The following is a 19,949-nucleotide window of genomic DNA, read 5'->3' on the forward strand; positions in this document are numbered from 1 at the left end:
ATGATTCTTAAATATAAGTAAATACATTTTGCAACTTTATAGATCATGTTAGTTTATCTTTAACGGGCTGTGGGAAAAGTAACCTAATATTAGTACAATCTATTAACTAGGTGAAATAAGCTAAAATGGGACAAAAAAGTTGTAGCCTCATATCTCTTTAAATTGTTACAGCCAATCATATTAACTGGTCTTGCTTGAAATGTAAAAAATAATTTAGAGTTTTTTTTAAGGGGGGGGGGGGGGGGGGGGCAGAGTGTTACATGAATAAATTGTCAGAGAAATTGTAAGGTAAGTGAGCCTGACAGTAAATTTCATTAATCACTAATCAGAGAATACTAAAGCAATTGTGATTAAGCTTGCCAACAAAGCAAAGGTTTATGAACAAGCTTTTTGACATGCTCTTTCAAATAAATAAGTTTAATTTAAAAAATGAATTTTGATTTTAACTGGCCGGAATAGGTGCAATGTTAAGACCTACAGTATAGGAAATATTAAATAGTGTTTGTTTGTGTGTTTTTTGTAAAATATGTCCTAATCTTTAAAGGAGCTGTATGTAAGAAATCTATTTCAATTAATAATAAAATGGCCCTGATGTGTCACTAGACATTAAGAAATCATGTTCATTTCAAATACTTATATCACTGACAACAGTAGTCCGGCCAGGGTATTGTCATTTAAAAAGTTGACTTGCAGCCCTCAACTGATGTTGTTGTTGTCATTTTGTGTTTTGGCCTGACGCGCCTCCCTCCACCTATCTACCAATCATGAAGTCAGTAGTGTTTCGGGATCCGTGTTGCCAGCTTTGCTGTAACCTACCCTAACTCCAGTCGCATAAAAATGTCTAATGTTACTAAATCAAAAAGACCAATGCTCGTGCATTGCTTGATAATGCCTGAGCATGGAGGAGGTGTTATTGTTGTATGTCAGCTCCTTTAGGCACAGCAAGCATTTCACCTAGAAACATAAATGAATAGACATTAAATATAATACAGCCTTATAGTGAGTATTATTATTAGATCAAGACAGTAAAACAATAATAATACACATACCTTATTGTGTCCCACCTGTCACGCTGTCAGCCTCTGTTTTCCTGGGTGTCCACTAGTGAGCTCACTTCTCCTTAGGCACTTCACCATAGGCACTATAAATCCTCTAGTCTGGTCCTGTCTTCACAGTAATTGCACTCCAGTTAATAGCACAGGTGCATGTAATCTATTGTCATTAGTATCCTTATAAATACCTGTCTTTCCCTGTTGTTTGTATGGAGTCCCTACCCTTCGTGTACCAATGTTCTCATCTCCCGAGACTTACCCTTGCTATCTCGTCCTCCGAGTTCCCTTTCCGTTCCATCCGCTTCCCTCTTTTGTTTTGTTTGTCTCCTTGGAGTGTTTGTTTTGGATTACCCTTTTTTTGTTAAGTAAACGTACCTGCAATTGGATCTCTCCCTCTCCTTGTGTTTTCCTGATGCACGATTGTCACAGAAGGACTCCATCCAAGAGATCCAGCGGTATGTCTGCTCCAATTTCCTCCCCAGCCATCAAGCGGGAGAGAAATGGTTTTGAGGGTACTTGCCAGGTTGTGCTCAGTGGAACCAGGGGAGGTCGCTCCGGAGTAAGCAGTCGAGAGGAGGTCCGGCAGCGATCTCCACGGTGGGCTCCCGTTGACCCGGGGTTCGGTTGGGAGCAGCCATTTCCCCATTATGAACAGACAGGGGAGAGGAGACGCAGATCGGCTGAGCCAGCGCCGCTGTGCAAGATGGCCGCCAGTCCAGTGCCGCTGCACAAAATGGCCGCCAACCCAGCACCGCTGCCCGGCATGGCCGCCAACCCAGCACCACGAGGCAAGATGGAAGCCAGCCCCACGCCACAGCACAAGATGGCTGCCAACCCAGCGCCAAGAGGCAAGATGGATGCCAGCACAGCGTCAACGCACAAGATGGCTGCCAGTCGAGCACCACAGCACAAGTTGGCTGCCAACCCAGCGCCAAGGGGCAAGATGGACACCAGCCCAGCGCCAAAGCACAAAGTGGCCACCAGTCCAGCGCCACCGAGCAGGATGGCCGCCAGGTCAGTGCTAAAGCACAAGATGGCCGCCAGTCCAGCGCCACAGCACAAGATGGCTGCCAACCCAGCGCCAGGAGGCAAGATGGACGCCAGCATAGCGCCACAGCAAAAAGTGTCCACCAGTCCAGTGCTACAGTGCAAGATGGCCGCCAGCTCAGCGCCAACGCCAAAGATGGCAGCAGAGACATTTTTGGATTATTTCTCCAGGCTGTCAAATAGCCTAGAGATTCCCAAGACTGTTCACGTCACATCTGCGGAGTCAGCACCACTGCACAAGATGGCCGCCAGCCGGAGCCACTGCAGAGGAAGGCAGTTACAGTGGGCTTTCCTGAGTTGAGTCAGATTCCTGTTGACCATCCAGAGTCGAGTCAGGTGCCCGTTGACTTTCCAGAGTTGAGTCAGTTTCCGGTTGACCCTCCAGAGTCGAGTCAGGTGTTCATGGACCTAGTCACCATCGACCTTCCAGAGTCAGGGTTAGTTACCGTTGACCCTCCAGAGTCAGGGCTAGTTCCTGTTGACCTTCCAGAGTCGAGTCAAATTCCAGTTGACTGTCCAGAGTCAAGTCAGGCTCCTGTTGACCTTCCAGAGTCGAGTAAAGTGTCCATTGACTTTCCAGAGTCGAGTCAGGTGCTCTTGGACCCTCCTAAGTCGAGTCAGGTGCTCATGGACCCTCCAGAGTCAGGGTTAGTCACCATTGACCTTCCAGAGTCAGAGTTAGTCACCATCGACCCTCTAGAGTCAGGGTTAGTCACTGTTGACCTTCCAGAGACAGGGCTAGTTCCTGTTGACCCTCCAGAGTCGAGTCAGGTGTTCGTGGACCCTTCAGAGTCAGGGGTAGTCACCGTCGACCCTCCAGAGTCAGGGGTATTCGCCGTTGACCTCCCAGAGTCATGGTTAGTCGCCGTTGGCCTTCCGGAGTCAGGGTTAGTCACCACTGACCTTCCAGAGTCAGGGTTAGTCACCTTTGACCTTCCAGAGTCAGGATTAGCTACCATGGACTTTCCAGAGACAAGGCTAGTCACCGTTGACCTTTCAGAGTCAAGTCAAGTCACTGGTGATCTTCAAGGACAGAGTCCAGTCACTGGTGATCTTCAAGGACAAGGTCAAGTCACTGGTGATCTTCAAGGACTGAGTCAAGTCACCTGGGATCTTCATGAACAAATGCAAGTCACCAATAATCTTCATGAGCAGAGTCAAGTCAGCACCGATCTTCTGGAATCCAGTAGAAACACCATAGGATTACCAGAGGTTCGTCCTCCCGTTGGTCGGGCCACATGGAGGTGGTGGTCTTCTACTCCGCCCTGGGGGACTTCGGCCTCGACCACAAGGATGTGGTGGTCTTCTGCTCTGCCCTGGGGTCCTTTGGCCTCAACCACAGGGATGTGGTGGTCTTCTGCTCCACCCTGGGGGACTCGGACATCGACCACAAGGACGTGGTGGTCTTCTGCTTTGCCCTGGGGGACTCCGGCCTCGACCGAAAGGATGTGGTGGTCTTCTGCTCCTCCCTGGGGGACTCCGGCATCGACCAAAAGGACGTGGTGGTCTTCTGCTCCACCCTGGGGGGCTTCCGCCCTGACCGCACGGTTGTGGTGGTCTTCTGCTCTGCCCTGGGGGACTCTGGCATCGACCACAAGGACGTGGTGGACTTCTGCCTCCGCCCTGGGGGACTCCGGCCTCAACCACCGTCCCGCCCCCTAGTCCTCCGCCGCTCCACCTCCCTCGTAGCTTCTTTATCTGTTGGTTTTCTCTTGGTTTCAGGTGGAGCATCTGGCCGCTGCTCCGTGGAGGAGGGGGTAATGTCACGCTGTCAGTCTCTGTTTTCCTGGGTGTCCACTAGTGAGCTCACTTCTCCTTAGGCACTACACCATAGGCACTATAATTCCTCTAGTCTGGTCCTGTCTTTAGTAATTCCAGTAATTCCTGTCTTCCAGTAATTGCACTCCAGTTAATCGCACAGGTGCAAGCAATCATTGTCATTAGTCTCCTTATAAATACCTGTCTTATCCTGTTGTTTGTATGGAGTCCCTACCCTTCGTGTACCAATGTTATCATCTCCCGAAACTTACCCTTGCTATCTCGTCCTCCAAGTTTCCTTTCCGTTCCATCCGGTTCCCTCTTTTGTTTTGTTTGTCTCCTTGGAGTGTTTGTTTTGGATTACCCTTTTTTTGTTAAATAAACATACCTGCAATTGGATCTCTCCCTCTCCTTGTGTTTTCCTGGTGCACGATCGTCACACCACCATTTAAAAAACACTCCCAGACAGGGGAGGATTTCCTCTTTCTTGCTGGCTCCATTACAAGGAAAAAGGAAGAGTTCACAAAAAGCAAACAAATCCAAAAGGGCAATCCAAATCAAAAAGTAGTCCAGTCCAAATCCAATCCAAAAAATCTTATCTAATTAATATAACAACACTATAATATAACTACTTTAATTAATAATAACAATATACTATAACTAATATAACCTGATATAATCTAATAATATACAGCCCTAACACATATATGACACAATAACGATGACGACACAACTATCTAACTCTAACTCTGACTCTCTGAATCTACTACAACTGATTCATCTACTCCTGACAACACCCACAAGGTGGCGTGAGTTTCGAACCCCCTTTATCTGGAAACGACACTCAGACCGAACCGATGACGTGTCCACACAAACTGAGGCCCCATTTGTCATCAGTCACGTGATTTCCATGTTAACAACACAAGCCTCGAATCGTGGCTTCATCTGGCATGCCCCTTTTTTCTTGACACAAGCTCTGACGCCTCGGATCAAATGTCACATCACTGTATTCTCCCATGCTTACTCCGAGTTGGTACTGTCTTTGGCTTATGGGAAGGAAGCGGATATTAATGAGCGATCAATGACTGTGGCTTTGACGTCAGCTATCCGAACTAATTCACCTGTGAGATTCCCTGTTTCACGTGAATACCAAACTGCCTGCCCAGGAAGAACGGAACTTTACTGTGCACGAAGACACGAAGACACACTGAGCACTTAAACTCTTCTTTAATAAACACTTTCTGAATTCACCTTTACATCTGTGTCCCGAGTCCTACCTGACAGATCCGTCATCTGTGTGTCTTGTGTTTTCTGTTTTTAAACTTTTTTCTTGCATGTCCAGTTTTTAACCTGTACATTCATGTACTGTATTGATAAACATGTTGTTCTTTAAGAATTGTAAATGTAGTCAATGCTGTATATTTTCTGCTTTTTGAGTTAGATTAAATAAAACTTTGAAATTATAGTTTTTGCAGTCACAAAATCATCATGAGTGGACCCGGTTCAAATCATGTTCCTGGAGGAGCAGTATTTCGGCTGGGCCCCTCTCTGGTCTAGTGCCCTGGGCCCGTGCATTAATCCCTGTTACATTGTGGTCTATGGAGTGGCCTGAAGTGGACATATGAAGCAGACTCACTCCCTCTGTCAAAATCAAGGGGTCAAGGGTCTGTCCATATAAACTTATCCTGTCCACTTCGTGAAGAGAAACGCACTTCAAAATGGCAGTGGGGATTCCCCCGAGGGGAAGTGCTTAGGGAAGTGCTCGAGTGCGTGTCTAAAAGTGGAGTGGAACACAGCCCAGATGACCTGAGGGCCAGAATCCTCTCTTCAATCACACATGAACTGACTGGATCCGGGTCAAACGCTACAAAACCATCACACACTCAATGAGAGGAAGATATTACAAACAGCCTGCACAATACTCACATATAGACCAGATTCTGGTTTACTCTCAATAAAACTGTCAAGAGCACTTTATCAATACATTACAGATACTGTTTTATTTGATTTAAAGGAGAATGTCAAGTAATTTACATGAATCAACTCCATCCCACTTTTTTTTTTGCATGAAAATGTGTTGTCTTTTTTTCTCTTATGAGTTTCAGTCTCTTGTTTTAGATGTAACGTCATCTGCCTTCCCCCATCAGAGGAAACTTGCTCTTCCTCTCAGTGAAGTGGTCAGAGATTTCCTCATGTGTCAGTCTAGTCTGAGTCTCGCTGTGAAGACGCTTCTTGAGATCCAGAACAGAGACAGACAGGAGTCCAGACACTCGTGTCATGATCTGAAGCTGGGACTGTGCTCTTCTGGATACTGGACTTTAGAGAAATTATGCTGATCTTTGGACTGATGCTGCTGCTGCAGACTGCTGCATGTGAGTCACTTTCAGATCAAACTCTGTTCTGATGCTCTTCAGTCAGGTGAAGCTCTGATGAGAATCATTTCTGTTGTAATGTTATATTAAGAGTCTACAGTGATGTATTCATAGTGTTTTCTGAGCTTCTTAACAGTTTGGAGTATTAAAAATGCGAGAGAGTGTGTAAATGTATTTATTATTTTATTAAATATTTTGCATTTTATGGAGGATTCATCAAAGAATATCTGTCCATTAAAAATGATATCAGAAAGGTTTAGACATTATTAATAAAGTGAGAGTTGTCACAGGTTAATGTGCAGGACAAAGTCACAATGTTCTGCATTATCAGAATATCACATTAAAATGTGTGATGTGTTTGCAGAAAGTGAAAGCATGAAAGTTTATTTTATTAAAATCAACATTTAGATTTGCTTTATGAATTTTGACATACAGACTAGTGTTTTAAATGTAATTGTTTTATCATAGAAGTTGTTTTTATTACACACTAAACTTTAACATAAATCTGTGAAGTAATATGAGCTTGTTGAGTAATTCAGAAGGAGACACAAATCACACTTTCTTCACAGAAAAGAGTTTTTTATAATGGATTATTTTAGATGAGCTGAGATCAGATGACTGGAATCAGATCAAGAGTCTGTCAGATGTTTTTTTTATCTGTTGAAGTTTGATTCTGTGCATTTCTGTCTGATTTTATATCATAATGGGAGAGATATTTATACGCATTGATCAGTGTGTGTGTGTGTGTGTGTGTGTGTGTGTGTGTGTGTTTTGTTCTTCAGGTCTGGATCAGTTCTGCAGGTTTAATCAGTCTGATATCTGCTACGCAGCTGTGGGACACAAACTCAATCTCCTGATGGTGCAGAACACTAGTGTATATGACACAACGATACAAAAGAATATAAACTACAACACAGCAACTGATCCAGTTTGTAGAATAAAGAATGACACGATGAGAGTTTGTAATCTTTATAGTAACAGACCTGAAGTTACAGTCATTAAAGGGACTCTGATCATAAACCGTGTGATCAAAGCAGATTCAGGGAATTGCACAGTATCTTTCTCTCGCTCAGACGGCACATTCTGCACATCTACAGATCTTCAAGTGAATGTTGAAGGTACAGAAACTCTCTCTTCAGACACATTACAATCTCATGTTCTCCAAAGATTTCACTCTCATACAGATGAACCAATTGAATCTCTGTGAAGCTTTTTATTCAGGAAACATACAACATACTCCATTTATAGTCTGAGTAGTGCAGAAGAACTACATTCTGTGTTTGTCATGTGACTGTCACGTGTCCCTCCCTCCAGCTCCTATTGGCTCAGTGGAAGTGTCCATCAGCTGCTCCTCCAGTGGGGCGATGAGGGCGTCCTGCTCCTCTGAGGGCGATCAGCTCCTCTACAGCTGGACTCTGAATGGAGATCCTCTGATGGATGGAAACTCCAGCTTTGATCTGAATGAGGGAACTGATGGAAACATCACCTGCAGTGTGAAGAACCACGTCAGTCACGGACAGAAGAACATTAGAGTCAAACCCTGTCCTGGTGAGCTTTCAGTGAATGTCCACATATTTATAAAAAACACAGCAACACCAATGATGCAAAACAGGCAGTTCTCCTGATTCTTGTCATTAGTTTCATGACCACAACAGTGAATTGTGTTGATGTAGTTTAGAGAGAAAGCAGGTTATTCTGCACTGATGTTTTAGTACAGGACCAACTACTGCATCTGTGACCTCTAGTTTGACCTCTGCAGTGACCAGAAGCACACAGACATCTGAGTTTAACTAAACACACTTAAGGAAACATGAAGGATGGGTTCTGATGTCTGTCTGATTGTTGTTTTTTAGTGTTTTCAGTGACTGTGTTTGTGCTGGTCTGGTGTCTTCAGCTGATGGTTCTTTTGGGTTTGTTAGGAGGGTTTCACATTCACATGAGACACACATCAGGTGAGAGACATTTATTATCACCATCATGGATTGACATGCAAATATTAAGAGTGTGAAGGTGATGATCATGTGATGCTATTAGAAAAGAGTCAGGATGATCAGAAACTGAGAATGAGAAGATTTCGAGAACGACATGAAGATTCATGAGACCAGCAGCAGATCATCACATCTATGAAAAAAGACATAATGTCATATTGTCACAGATTCTCACATGAATCCAGTTTTCACGACAGGAGATACTACAGAAAAAGCCAGGTTTCTACAGGTTTAGTTTTTCTGTGATTAGATTTTTTCAAAACAAAATTTTAAATAATTTTTTTTAATTATAATTTATTTTTATTTTTTTATTCTTGGTAACATTTTTTTTGCTTATTTATTAATTTGTCTTTATGCTCTGAATGAACTAGCAGTATTTTATACCATTACTAAAAACCTCTTCTGTTCATGCATGATATTTCTTTCTCTAAATCAGATCTGGCAGATTGTGAAGTAATTCTCTGTGTTTATTTTCTATCTGCTAGAAATGGGTTTATTTCACATTCCTGCTCTTGCTCTTATACTTTATTCTGTTGGTTTTGGTTGATTTATTTTATATACAGTGTCTCTTGTTTTAAGTTTTATCTGTTTGATCCGCCATCTGTGTGTCAGTTTTTGGATGTCTGGTGTTTTCATATATATTTTTCTTCATAAGATCTTTGTGTCATTGTCGCTCAGTGCTGTATTTATTCTGCTTTCTGAGTAAGATTAAAATAAAACTTTGAAATTATTATTTTTTGCAGTCACAAAATCATTCATTTTTGTTAAATAACATAATGTATATGTATCTTTTAAATAAGTTAACCTATATCTGTGTAAGTTTATTTTAAAGCATGAGGTGAATGAAATGAAAGCAGGGCTCGGTGGAAAGAGTTCAGCTGTAGTTATAGTTTACTCCTGCAGGTGTCGCTCTCTACGTGAGCAGCTCACAGCTACAAACAAATGAGTCTCAGCTGCGCCCTGCTTAACATTCGGAAGAACACATCCGGGGACTTTGATCATGACACAGCGGGCTCCGCGCGCAGACCGATTAAAGGACCACCAAATTTCATTAATCACTAATAAGAGAATACTAAAGCAATTGTGATTAAGCTTGCCAACAAAGCAAAGGTTTATGAACAAGGTTTTGTCATGCTCTTTCAAATAATTTTCAAAATAATTTAAGTTTAATTTTAAAAATAAATTTTTGATTTTAACTGGCCGGAATAGGTGCAATGTTAAGACCTACAGTATAGGAAATATTAAATAGTGTTTGTTTGTTTTTGATTTGATTTTTCATTTTTAATTGCATTGTTTATTGAAATATTGGTTCAACTTTCTATTAAATGAAATTCATTCATGGTGTTGGTTGCAATGGCACACTTGATTTACTATTAAAAAATACAGTTATTTCAGCTGAAATTACCTGGCCCATTTTAACTGAACAGTTGGTCCATTTTACCTGAATGTTGTGCCAAGGCTCAAGAAGGTAACTTCTGGTACTCTAACTCTCATAATTATACTTTTTCACATTTAAAATATAAATAGGCCTATATTTAACAGACCATCGCTAATTGAAAAAAAAATCATTAGATCTCATGCATAGCTTATTTGATGGTATTATAAATCATTTACCAAAAAATCTTTTAACTCGTACTAGATATAGGTGCCATGTCTTTTAATATTTTTTAATACGACTGACTTTATACTTAATGTGAACTTAAAAAATACATTGTAAGGTACTAATTATAACACTTTCATTGCTGCATAAAGACAGTAAATAATATTTACATTATCAAAGAATATTAACTTAAGTCTAGACAGAGTTCAAGCACTCTAAACAACTCCCATTATAATCACTGAAGCTGTTTATACTGCAAAATGTATATCATATTTATGTACACACTTCTGCACTTTGTTTATGATGAGAATTAATTCGCCAGAGAGCAGCGCTGAGTCAGCGAGCGCACACTGAACAAAACACGGGCTTTTCAGTGATGACTCATCTGAATGTCACTGATTGGCCAATGCATTCATAAGCTCAACAGAATCCTGTGTGATTGGTTATAGTCAAGTCAAGTCACCTTTATTTATATAGTGCTTTAAACAAAATAAATTGCGTCAAAGCAACTGAACAACATTCATTAGGAAAACAGTGTGTCAATAATGCAGAATGACAGTTAAAGGTAGTTCATCATTGAATTCTGTGATGTCATCTCTGTTCAGTTTAAACAGTTTCTGTGCATTTATTTGCAATCAAGTCAATGATATCGCTATAGATGAAGTGACCCCAACAAAGCAAGCCAGAGGCGACAGCGGCAAGGAACGGAAACTCCATCGGTGACAGAATGGAGAAAAAATCCTTGGGAGAAACCAAGCTCAGTTGGGGGGCCAGTTCTCCTCTGACCAGACAAAACCAGTAGTTCAATTCCAGGCTGCAGCAAAGTCAGATTGTGCAGAAGAATCATCTGTTTCCTGTGGTCTTGTCCTGTGGTCCTCTGAGATAAGGTCTTTACAGGGGATCTGTATCTGGGGCTCTAGTTGTCCTGGTCTCCGCTGTCTTTCAGGGCCGTAGAGGTCCTTTCTAGGTGCTGATCCACCATCTGGTCTGGATACGTACTGGATCCGGGTGACTGCAGTGACCCTCTGATCTGGATACAGACTGGATCTGGTGGCCACGGTGACCTCGGAACAAGAGAGAAACAGACAAATATTAGCGTAGATGCCATTCTTCTAATGATGTAGCAAGTACATTGGGTGTTATGGGAAGTGTTCCTGGTTCTGGTTTACCTAATTAATGCAGCCTAAAAATCCTTTAACAGATTTGGATATTAAAAGCATATTAGTATGTTATGTGTAAGCCACGTTAAAGAGATGGGTCTTAAATCTAGATTTAAACTGCAAGAGTGTTGCTGTGTCTGAAATCCCTCACTAATTCACTCATTCACTAATCCCTATATAGTGTGTATGGCTGTTGAGTTCACTACATAAGGAAGGAGTGAACAAATAAATAAGCGAAAGGATTCGGACAGTGACGTATAGCCTACACTGCGCGTGAGACTTAGAGCTGTTGCAAAAACATTGCCATGTGTACTTTTATATTACATGTACCTAATTTTAGAAAATAATAGTAATAGCAATAATACTCAAAATGACTTTATATTGCAATTATACAGTACAATCCTCCGGCTCAGCTTTGTGGTTTCATTGATGGTATATAATTATTATTATTTTTTGTAATGCTTTTATGTTCATAATCATTAAATGCTATTAAAATAACGTACTGAGAACAAAACTAAACACACATAAACACGTTCATAATTGTGTATTCATTATTTTTTGTATCTTGACACTCGCTCAAGCAACGTTGAGCTCAGATAAGATGGTTGTAGAGCGTCCTCAGGCGACCGTTAATTTAACATCAGAATGCACTACCTACGGATGTTCTAAGCGGCCATGCATTATAATTTTTTTCTTCTTGTTTTCTCATTATAACGACTTAATTTTCTCGTTATCTCCACATAACGAAGGTTGTTTTCTCGTTATAACGACCTAATTTTCTCATTATCTCGACATAACGAAGGTAATTTTCTCTTTATAACGACTTAATTTTCTCGTTATCTCGACATAACGAAGTTTGTTTTCTCGTTATAACGACTTAATTTTCTCTAAGAAGTTACAAAACTGCACCAGCAGATGGCAATATAGAACTGAATATAACTGATGGGGTGTTGTAAACTATCCACTTTACTGTACGCGGACCTTCCTCGTGATTGCTATAATTTGTGCAGTCTTGTTTATTACTGACATTTAATTAATTCATAAATGTTAAATGCTTGAATATGAATATTTTGTGTATTAAGTTCCTGCTAGATGCATGAGTTTCACCAACGCGTTCTGTTTCATATAATAACTGCTTACAAAAACCAAGCTTGACATCACTGTATTCTGTTTGCACCTATATCTTTTATTTGTGCTTCTTTTAGGCACACGATAGGTAGTTCATAAGCGGAGATGTTCTGTTTATCAACAGTAGGATGGGATTTAATAATGTAGGCTATTTGTGATGTGCTTCTTTTCCTTATTATTAATCTTTATTGTTAACCATATTGATGAGAAATGTGATGTATATGTAAAATCCATAGGCTAATTTAATTTAGTTTTGTTCTATAATGTTGTAATCGTTTTTTTTTTCTACACACACACACACACACACACACACACACACACACACACACACACACAAACACATACACTACACGTACACATGAACGCTCTTTTCAAACAGAAGCTTGTAACACGCGACATCTGCCACATCATATAATGACTACTACAAATTACAAATTATATATAATTTTATTTCAAATAAAGGGAAAATTTGGAGAAATTGTGGAAAAAAGTGAGTTTAATCATGTCGTTATACAACCCATTCTCACTCCAAAGGCGTCAAAAACCGAAGCATGGTCAAGCGCCCCTAGCGTCACTTCTATGACGCCAAATGTGCCTCTCGGCGTCGAATATCGAAGCACTACGACCTTCATTGCTTTCAATGGGAAACTTTTGGCGTCAGAATTCGACACGAGGACATGAGATGTTTATCGCTATGAAATCACTAGCAAGAAGTCTCATTCAGCACACATCGCGATACTTGCTATCAGTTCCACAGTTTGGGTGAGTAGTCGTATATACGCTCTTTTAATGCCTTTTATAAAATGTATTCTGTCTTATTTATTAATCAGAATAGTGCCATATGTTTAATCGCTGTATTAAATCGGTCATCCGCGGCTGTCTTTGAGTTTCATTGCGTTTAAATAAATGAACACAGCTGCTAATTAGTCTGATTAAACTGTATCTGCCACGTGACGTGCCATAGACCTTGGAACAGTTTTATATTATTATTAATTTCAGGATCAATGATGTAAGTTGTATTTGTAGTAAAATCATGGTAATCACGACACTTACAATAGTAATAAATGAAATGTGAAGTTAAAACACAGTAAACAGGACATTAGTAACTGTAACTGTAGTTTTACTATGGTATATTAATAATCAATACAACAATACAATAATCACCAAACCAGCTATGTTTGTATCACTGTAATGTTAGTGTTTTTATGTGCTTTTATATGACAGATATCACAGTAATCATATGTTCTGTAGCATGCTTTTAATACCTTTTAATGTAAATCCAAAAAAAAAAAATCAAATTAAAAATAAATAATAAAACATGCATTTTTCCATCTTGCAGTTCTTTCATATCAGTTTATATTTATATATATATATTTATATATATATATTATATCTAAATATTTTGCTCACAGATCATTATTAACATTCTGTATATAATTCAATTTTATTTACTCTCCCCTTTTTATTATTTTTATTTTTATTTTTAGCTGAAAAGACGTAAAGGCAGTCAGCCCAGTGGTGTTTCTGGAGAGGGATTCCTTCAGAAATGGAGAAGACAGAAAGCTGCGGAGGCAGATATATGCAGCAGTAAGTCTGTGATAGTTTGTCCCTTTTATCAAACACTCCTGCTGTTATAATTTGTACAGCATTTGTTGTTTCTTAAACTGTTGCACTGTCCAAATACCCACACTTGCCATCTTTGCACTTGACCACTTGATTACTTATTTGAAGTCTTTCCTGTATTTGGCCTAGTGTTCAAGTGAGCATGATGACCACAAGTGTGTGTCGAACTTTCCATGACCTGATGACTGTGTTTCCCAATCCTGATCCTGGAGAACCCCAGCACTGCACGGTTTTGGCGTCTCTCTTATCTGACAAACACACTTTTGAGGTCTTGGAGTCTTCACTGATGAGCTGATGAGTTGAATCAGGTGTGTTTGATCAGGGAGACATCTCAAATGTGCAGTGTTGGGGTTCTCCAGGACCAGGATTGGGAGCCACTGCGTTATGGGACACTTATGTGTTTACAGAGATTTTTAATAACTAATTATCAATATTTCACTGTTACTGTACATTGGACAGCTTTCCGTGACCTCTTGTGAGATCTCGGCAAAAAGTCTGACGATTTATTCCAAAACATGATGCATGATGGGATACACTAAGCTTTGTATAGTGCTCCGGAGCAGTATTGGAGAGGTTTAGTGTGTGTTAAGGACGCTGTGCTTTGGCATTATTAAGACCGGGGACAGTCTCGTTCACACACTGTCATGTACACACACTCTCAAGTGGCCAAGGCTGCAAGTGTGGGTATCTGGACAGGGTCAAAGTCTTAAAAATGATCCCTAAACACATCACAGTCTTAATAATCCAGTTTAACACTTGTATGATATTGTACAAGTCCCAGGACGGTCTCATCTGACACTATCATAGAATTCATATGACTATAGCTTGCTATTAATTACTTGCTTTCAATAATGGATGCATTTAACATATAATTATACAGAGGTGTAATGTACAAGTTGCACGTAATTAATAATATTTCCTTCCTTCTGTCTTACAGGATTTTTTGCAGATAATCCTAATGCTGTTCTTCTTTTTCAGGTCTAAAATATCAAGCTCAACAGCTCACTCAAGAGCCAACCCTCACAAACCTTCCTAAAAACTAAGAGCTATTACTGAGTCTCAGCGAATCTTGCCATGATCAGCTCTTCCCAGGTACATTTGTTTAGAATATTTTTTTTAATCAACATTTACTCCTCAAATGCTCTGGTCTGAATCTTACTTTAAATTAACTTAATTATATTTAATGAGCAATATTAATTGCACACAGAGTAAGTAGAGATTATCTTGTTTCACAGAAGAGAAGGAAGACCAAGGAAATGATTTGCTCAGGATGAGAAATGAAGATGGACATCTTGTGCTCAAACAAACAGAAGTCCTCTGGTATGTGTGTGTTGAAGCAATGCTGTGTTATACAACATTTTATGATGATCTCTCACAGAACTGGTCATGTCAGCCTTGATTTCTTTTTTTACTATTACAATTACAGCATGTTAGCAAAGTGTGACTGGACATTTTTAATATTATGTTTTTAAAAACACACCACCTGTTTTAAGAGTAGACAAGTATCATGAAATTGGTTTAGTTGATATAAACACCAATGTACATTATTTCATTGTTTTCTAAATGTTATGTTATAAATTGTGAATTGATAGTGGATTGGTTTGAAGCCAGGCCTTACACTGCACAGACTAAAATACATTTGTGAGAGAAGTCAGGAACTTTGGAGAAAGATTCTAGAGGGAAAAAACACATTTACTGCAACAATAGATGAATTCTAGAGTCTCTGAGAACTACACATGCTAATGCAGTCTCATGAGCAAGACCTTTGCCTCTGTAACTTTTTCTTAATTCTTTAATTTTTATTGCAGTATTTTAATTTGTACAGATGATCTCATCAGCCAAATGAGGGGTTTTGACCAAGTGATGCTCTTGAAAGGAGTGAAAGAAGAGGATGTGCTAAATTCTCTTCAGAGAAAAAGCTTCTCAAAAGGTCTCAAAACAGCTTGAAGAATGGTAAGTGTACAGTACTACAAGGGTCATAGTTGGTCACCCTGCTAAAATTACACAGAACATAAGCTGAGCTCTCTGTCCATTAAACAACTTCATATGGATTGTTTGTTTCACTTTGACCAGGTCTGGGATGTTAGGACTGAGAGATCCTCTGGCTGAGAACAAGCTACACCACATCAGTGCTGGATATCAACCACAAACTGTTTCCAGACACGAGAGAAGAAGAACACGATGGGGAGATGAAACCAGTTTAGATGTGATGATGGGAATCATTATTTTCTGGAACAGTATCTCATGTCTTATATATATATCACATGATCTGTATCACAGTTGACTGGATGGGACTGTGTGACTTTTAAGGACATTTCATCACTCATCTGTGTGAACTGATTTATATATGAGGTTAATGTATTTTTGATGATAATTATTTTCATTGAATCTTATTTGTCTTGATGCTACTTTATCAACTTTATAGTCTATGCTTCAATAAAATGAAAATGGTGAATATTGTGTTCTGAAGATTCTTGGTAAATACATAATTTTACTAGGTAGGCTCATATGTGTTTATTTTAGACTTGGAAAAACAACATATTAATTATTGGGATTATTTTTTTATTTAAGACATAAACATTTTTGATCGGATTAATAACATCTGGGACATCAGTACACCAGAAAGTAATTTTTTTATATTTTAGTAACAAATATGCACATTTTTTAGTGAAATAAAGGGAGTTACGAGATTAATTATTCTGCATTACAAGATGGTGCCATGGGCTTTATTGTTACAAACACTTGAGGGATAACTGAGAATGTAGCAGGAATGATCAACGTGGATCTTGTACTGCATTAAAACCAAGAGCAGGCACATTACTGATGTCCAGCACCTGAGGAGCAAGATACTGGGGTGAGGAGGAAATTTTTACACTGATTTTAGCTAAATAGTTTTATATATATATATATATATATATATATGCATGAATTTGTCCTTGTGTAATAGTGAAGTATCACAGTGTGTATACATTGTCCTTGATTACTGCTTTACAGGTGGGGAATAGATAAAGGCAAGTTGTTGCAGGTTCATCCATTATATTTCTTGCCATTTACTTCAAAAATCAAATAAATAATCTATTATTTTCATTATTAAATCATTTCTTTCTAATTTTTCAATGTTTCATCAGATGGCCTCACAATGTCCTGTCAAAAGGTATAATAGTCATGATGAATAGAATAGAAAACAGAGGACTATGAAAACTGTCAGATATAAATGTGACTCAGCTCAGTTTGTTGTCCATGATGAGGAGAATACATATATGTAGGTTTTACTGCCTTTCTACCCCCAGGGGCCCAGTAGCACCCCCCGGAAGAGCCCAAAACTGTACTTTTCAAATGGCTGTAAATCAATTCACATATCAAAGAGAAAATGGGCAGGATTATTACTTATGCTATGCTGATAAAATAATGTTGAGCTCAGTTTTCAGAAATAAATGGAAAGCTGACATAAAGGCATTTTAAATATTGCTCACTGTAAAATACCACATTTCAGCTTGCCTCTCAAATATATCATAGAGGTTTGCACAATAAACATATTTAGATATCCAGTTTTCCTTAAAATAAATAATTTATTTCGTTTCGTTAATAAAAAGTTTTAAACTACATTACCCACAAGCCTCCGTCGTTCTATCTATGCAAAGGCAACACTAGGGGGCTGTTTTTTGTAGTTCATTGAAGTTATGCTTAGGGTTAGGATTAGGATCTCGCTAAAGATGTCATTTTTGTCAAGATAGCAACACTTCATTGTTGACTTAATATATTACTAATGTGATGATAGCAGCAAAACATACTTTTTAACATGATGCGCTGTTTAATATGGGTTAAAAGATAGTCCAACCACAGACTGTCCTGAAAATTCATAGCCAATGACATCAAAGCTGAGCAGCGGTGTCACACTTCCTCATCCATTTATGACCGATGTCTTTCGTTTTTCGGCTGAAGGGATAGATTCGGTTAACAATAGATTAAGCTTGCTACTTATTAGATTCTGTTTTATTAACGTCTTCACCTTCCTCCGTTGTTCAGCTTGACAAACATTGGGCAATATTGATGTGCACATGCCCAGCAGTCGCAGTTGTATCCAACAGACAGATTCCTCTATAATAAATATAAGACACATTTTTAAGATTTGTATTTTTTTTTTTTTGACCAAAGACAAATATATTTACTAATCAAATGACGTGCTTCTAAAATTTACATTGTATATTACATTGTGTTTTAAAGTTAAAATTGTTCACATTTGTGTTTCTGTGATTTACCATTCTCTACCATTTGAACTCTAGGAATAAAAACTGAAATTATAAATGAATGAATGAACAAATAAATACATAAAGCATAATAAACATGCATATTTTTGTAAGGATCTTCCATTATTTATTTATATGTCAAACTCATTTAAAGACAACATGCCCAAATTACTACACTGCATCCTCTGTCACCAAGCTCGTTTTTGCCACCATAAAGAATAAAAAGGCAGTTATGTTGTAAACATTAACTATTTAACTATTGTTTTCATCACTGGTTCTGTAATGTATTCATTATGAGCTTATAATTAAAACAAAGTTACATCTTCTGCAAAAATCAAACCACTGCAAAGTCTAATCACTGATCCAGGGACCATTTCTGTGTGTGCGGGGGATAAAGAGTTAACGAGGTGAGTCCTTGTGCATGATGGAGCTACAGCGTTATCCTCAAACAATCCTGTAAGACAGAAAGGAAGGAAATATTAAATTACATTCAACTTATACATTACACTGTGTTTTGTTTAGACCATAAAAGCAGCCTCTGTAAAGATGCTGTATAATTAAATGTTAAATGCATCCATTATTGAAACAAGTAATTAATAGCAAGCTATAGTCATATGAATTCTATGATAGTGTCAGATGAGACCGTCCTGGGACTTGTACAATATCATACAAGTGTTAAACTGGATTATTAAGACTGTGATGTGTTTAGGGATCATTTTTAAGACTTTGACCCTGTCCAGATACCCACACTTGCAGCCTTGGCCACTTGAGAGTGTGTGTACATGACAGTGTGTGAACGAGACTGTCCCCGGTCTTAATAATGCCAAAGCACAGCGTCCTTAACACACACTAAACCTCTCCAATACTGCTCCGGAGCACTATACAAAGCTTAGTGTATCCCATCATGCATCATGTTTCGGAATAAATCGTCAGACTTTTTGCCGAGATCTCACAAGAGGTCATGGAAAGCTGTCCAATGTACAGTATGTGAAATATTGATAATTAGTTATTAAAAATCTCTGTAAACACATAAGTGTCCCATAACGCAGTGGCTCCCAATCCTGGTCCTGGAGAACCCCAACACTGCACATTTGAGATGTCTCCCTGATCAAACACACCTGATTCAACTCATCAGCTCATCAGTGAAGACTCCAAGGCAGATAAGAGAGACACCAAAACCGTGCAGTGCTGGGGTTCTCCAGGATCAGGATTGGGAAACACAGTCATCAGGTCATGAAAAGTTCGACACACACTTGTGGTCATCATGCTCACTTGAACACTAGGCAAAATACAGGAAAGACGTCAAGTAATCAAGTGGTCAAGTGCAAAGATGGCAAGTGTGGGTATTTGGACAGTGCAACAGTTTAAGAAACAACAAATGCTGTACAAATTATAACAGCAGGAGTGTTTGATAAAAGGGACAAACTATCACAGACTTACTGCTGCATATATCTGCCTCCGCAGCTTTCTGTCTTCTCCATTTCTGAAGGAATCCCTCTCCAGAAACACCACTTGGCTGACTGCCTTTACGTCTTTTCAGCTAAAAATAAAAATAAAATGGGGAGAGTAAATAAAATTGAATTATATAAAGAATGTTAATAATGATCTGTGAGCAAAATATTTAGATATAATAAATATATATAAATATATATATAAATAGAAACTGATATGAATGAACTGCAAAATGGAAAAATACATGTTTTATTATTTATTTTTAATTTGATTTTTTTTTGGGGGGGATTTACATTAAAAGGTATTAAAAGCATGCTACAGAACATATAATTACTGTGATATCTGTCATATAAAAGCACATAAAAACACTAACATTACAGTGATACAAACATAGCTGGTTTGGTGATTATTGTATTGTTGTATTGATTATTAATATACCATAGTAAAACTACAGTTACAGTTACTAATGTCCTGTTTACTGTGTTTTAACTTCACATTTCATTTATTACTATTGTAAGTGTC

The 19,949-nt window shown here is 38.9% G+C and overlaps 1 protein-coding gene and 2 long non-coding RNA genes across 3 annotated transcripts in view; all 3 read left to right on the top strand.

The window, feature by feature from the left end:
* Positions 1–7,092: 7,092 nt before the first annotated feature.
* LOC127971610 (uncharacterized) overlaps positions 7,093–19,949 on the top strand; it is a 61,785-nt gene continuing 48,928 nt past the window's right edge. Inside the window, exon 1 of the mRNA XM_052574752.1 lies at positions 7,093–7,347. Coding sequence (XP_052430712.1) covers positions 7,182–7,347 — 166 coding nt within the window. The 5' untranslated portion in view covers positions 7,093–7,181. The remainder of the gene's footprint in view (positions 7,348–19,949) is intronic.
* Positions 13,087–15,041, top strand: LOC127971614 (uncharacterized). Its single transcript, XR_008156882.1, has 3 exons — positions 13,087–13,692; positions 14,707–14,820; positions 14,964–15,041. It is a non-coding gene; the product is annotated as an uncharacterized LOC127971614 (long non-coding RNA).
* Positions 15,458–16,183, top strand: LOC127971613 (uncharacterized). Its single transcript, XR_008156881.1, has 2 exons — positions 15,458–15,681; positions 15,802–16,183. It is a non-coding gene; the product is annotated as an uncharacterized LOC127971613 (long non-coding RNA).

This window comes from Carassius gibelio, chromosome B14 (assembly GCF_023724105.1).
Source record: "Carassius gibelio isolate Cgi1373 ecotype wild population from Czech Republic chromosome B14, carGib1.2-hapl.c, whole genome shotgun sequence".
Taxonomy (NCBI): domain Eukaryota; kingdom Metazoa; phylum Chordata; class Actinopteri; order Cypriniformes; family Cyprinidae; genus Carassius; species Carassius gibelio.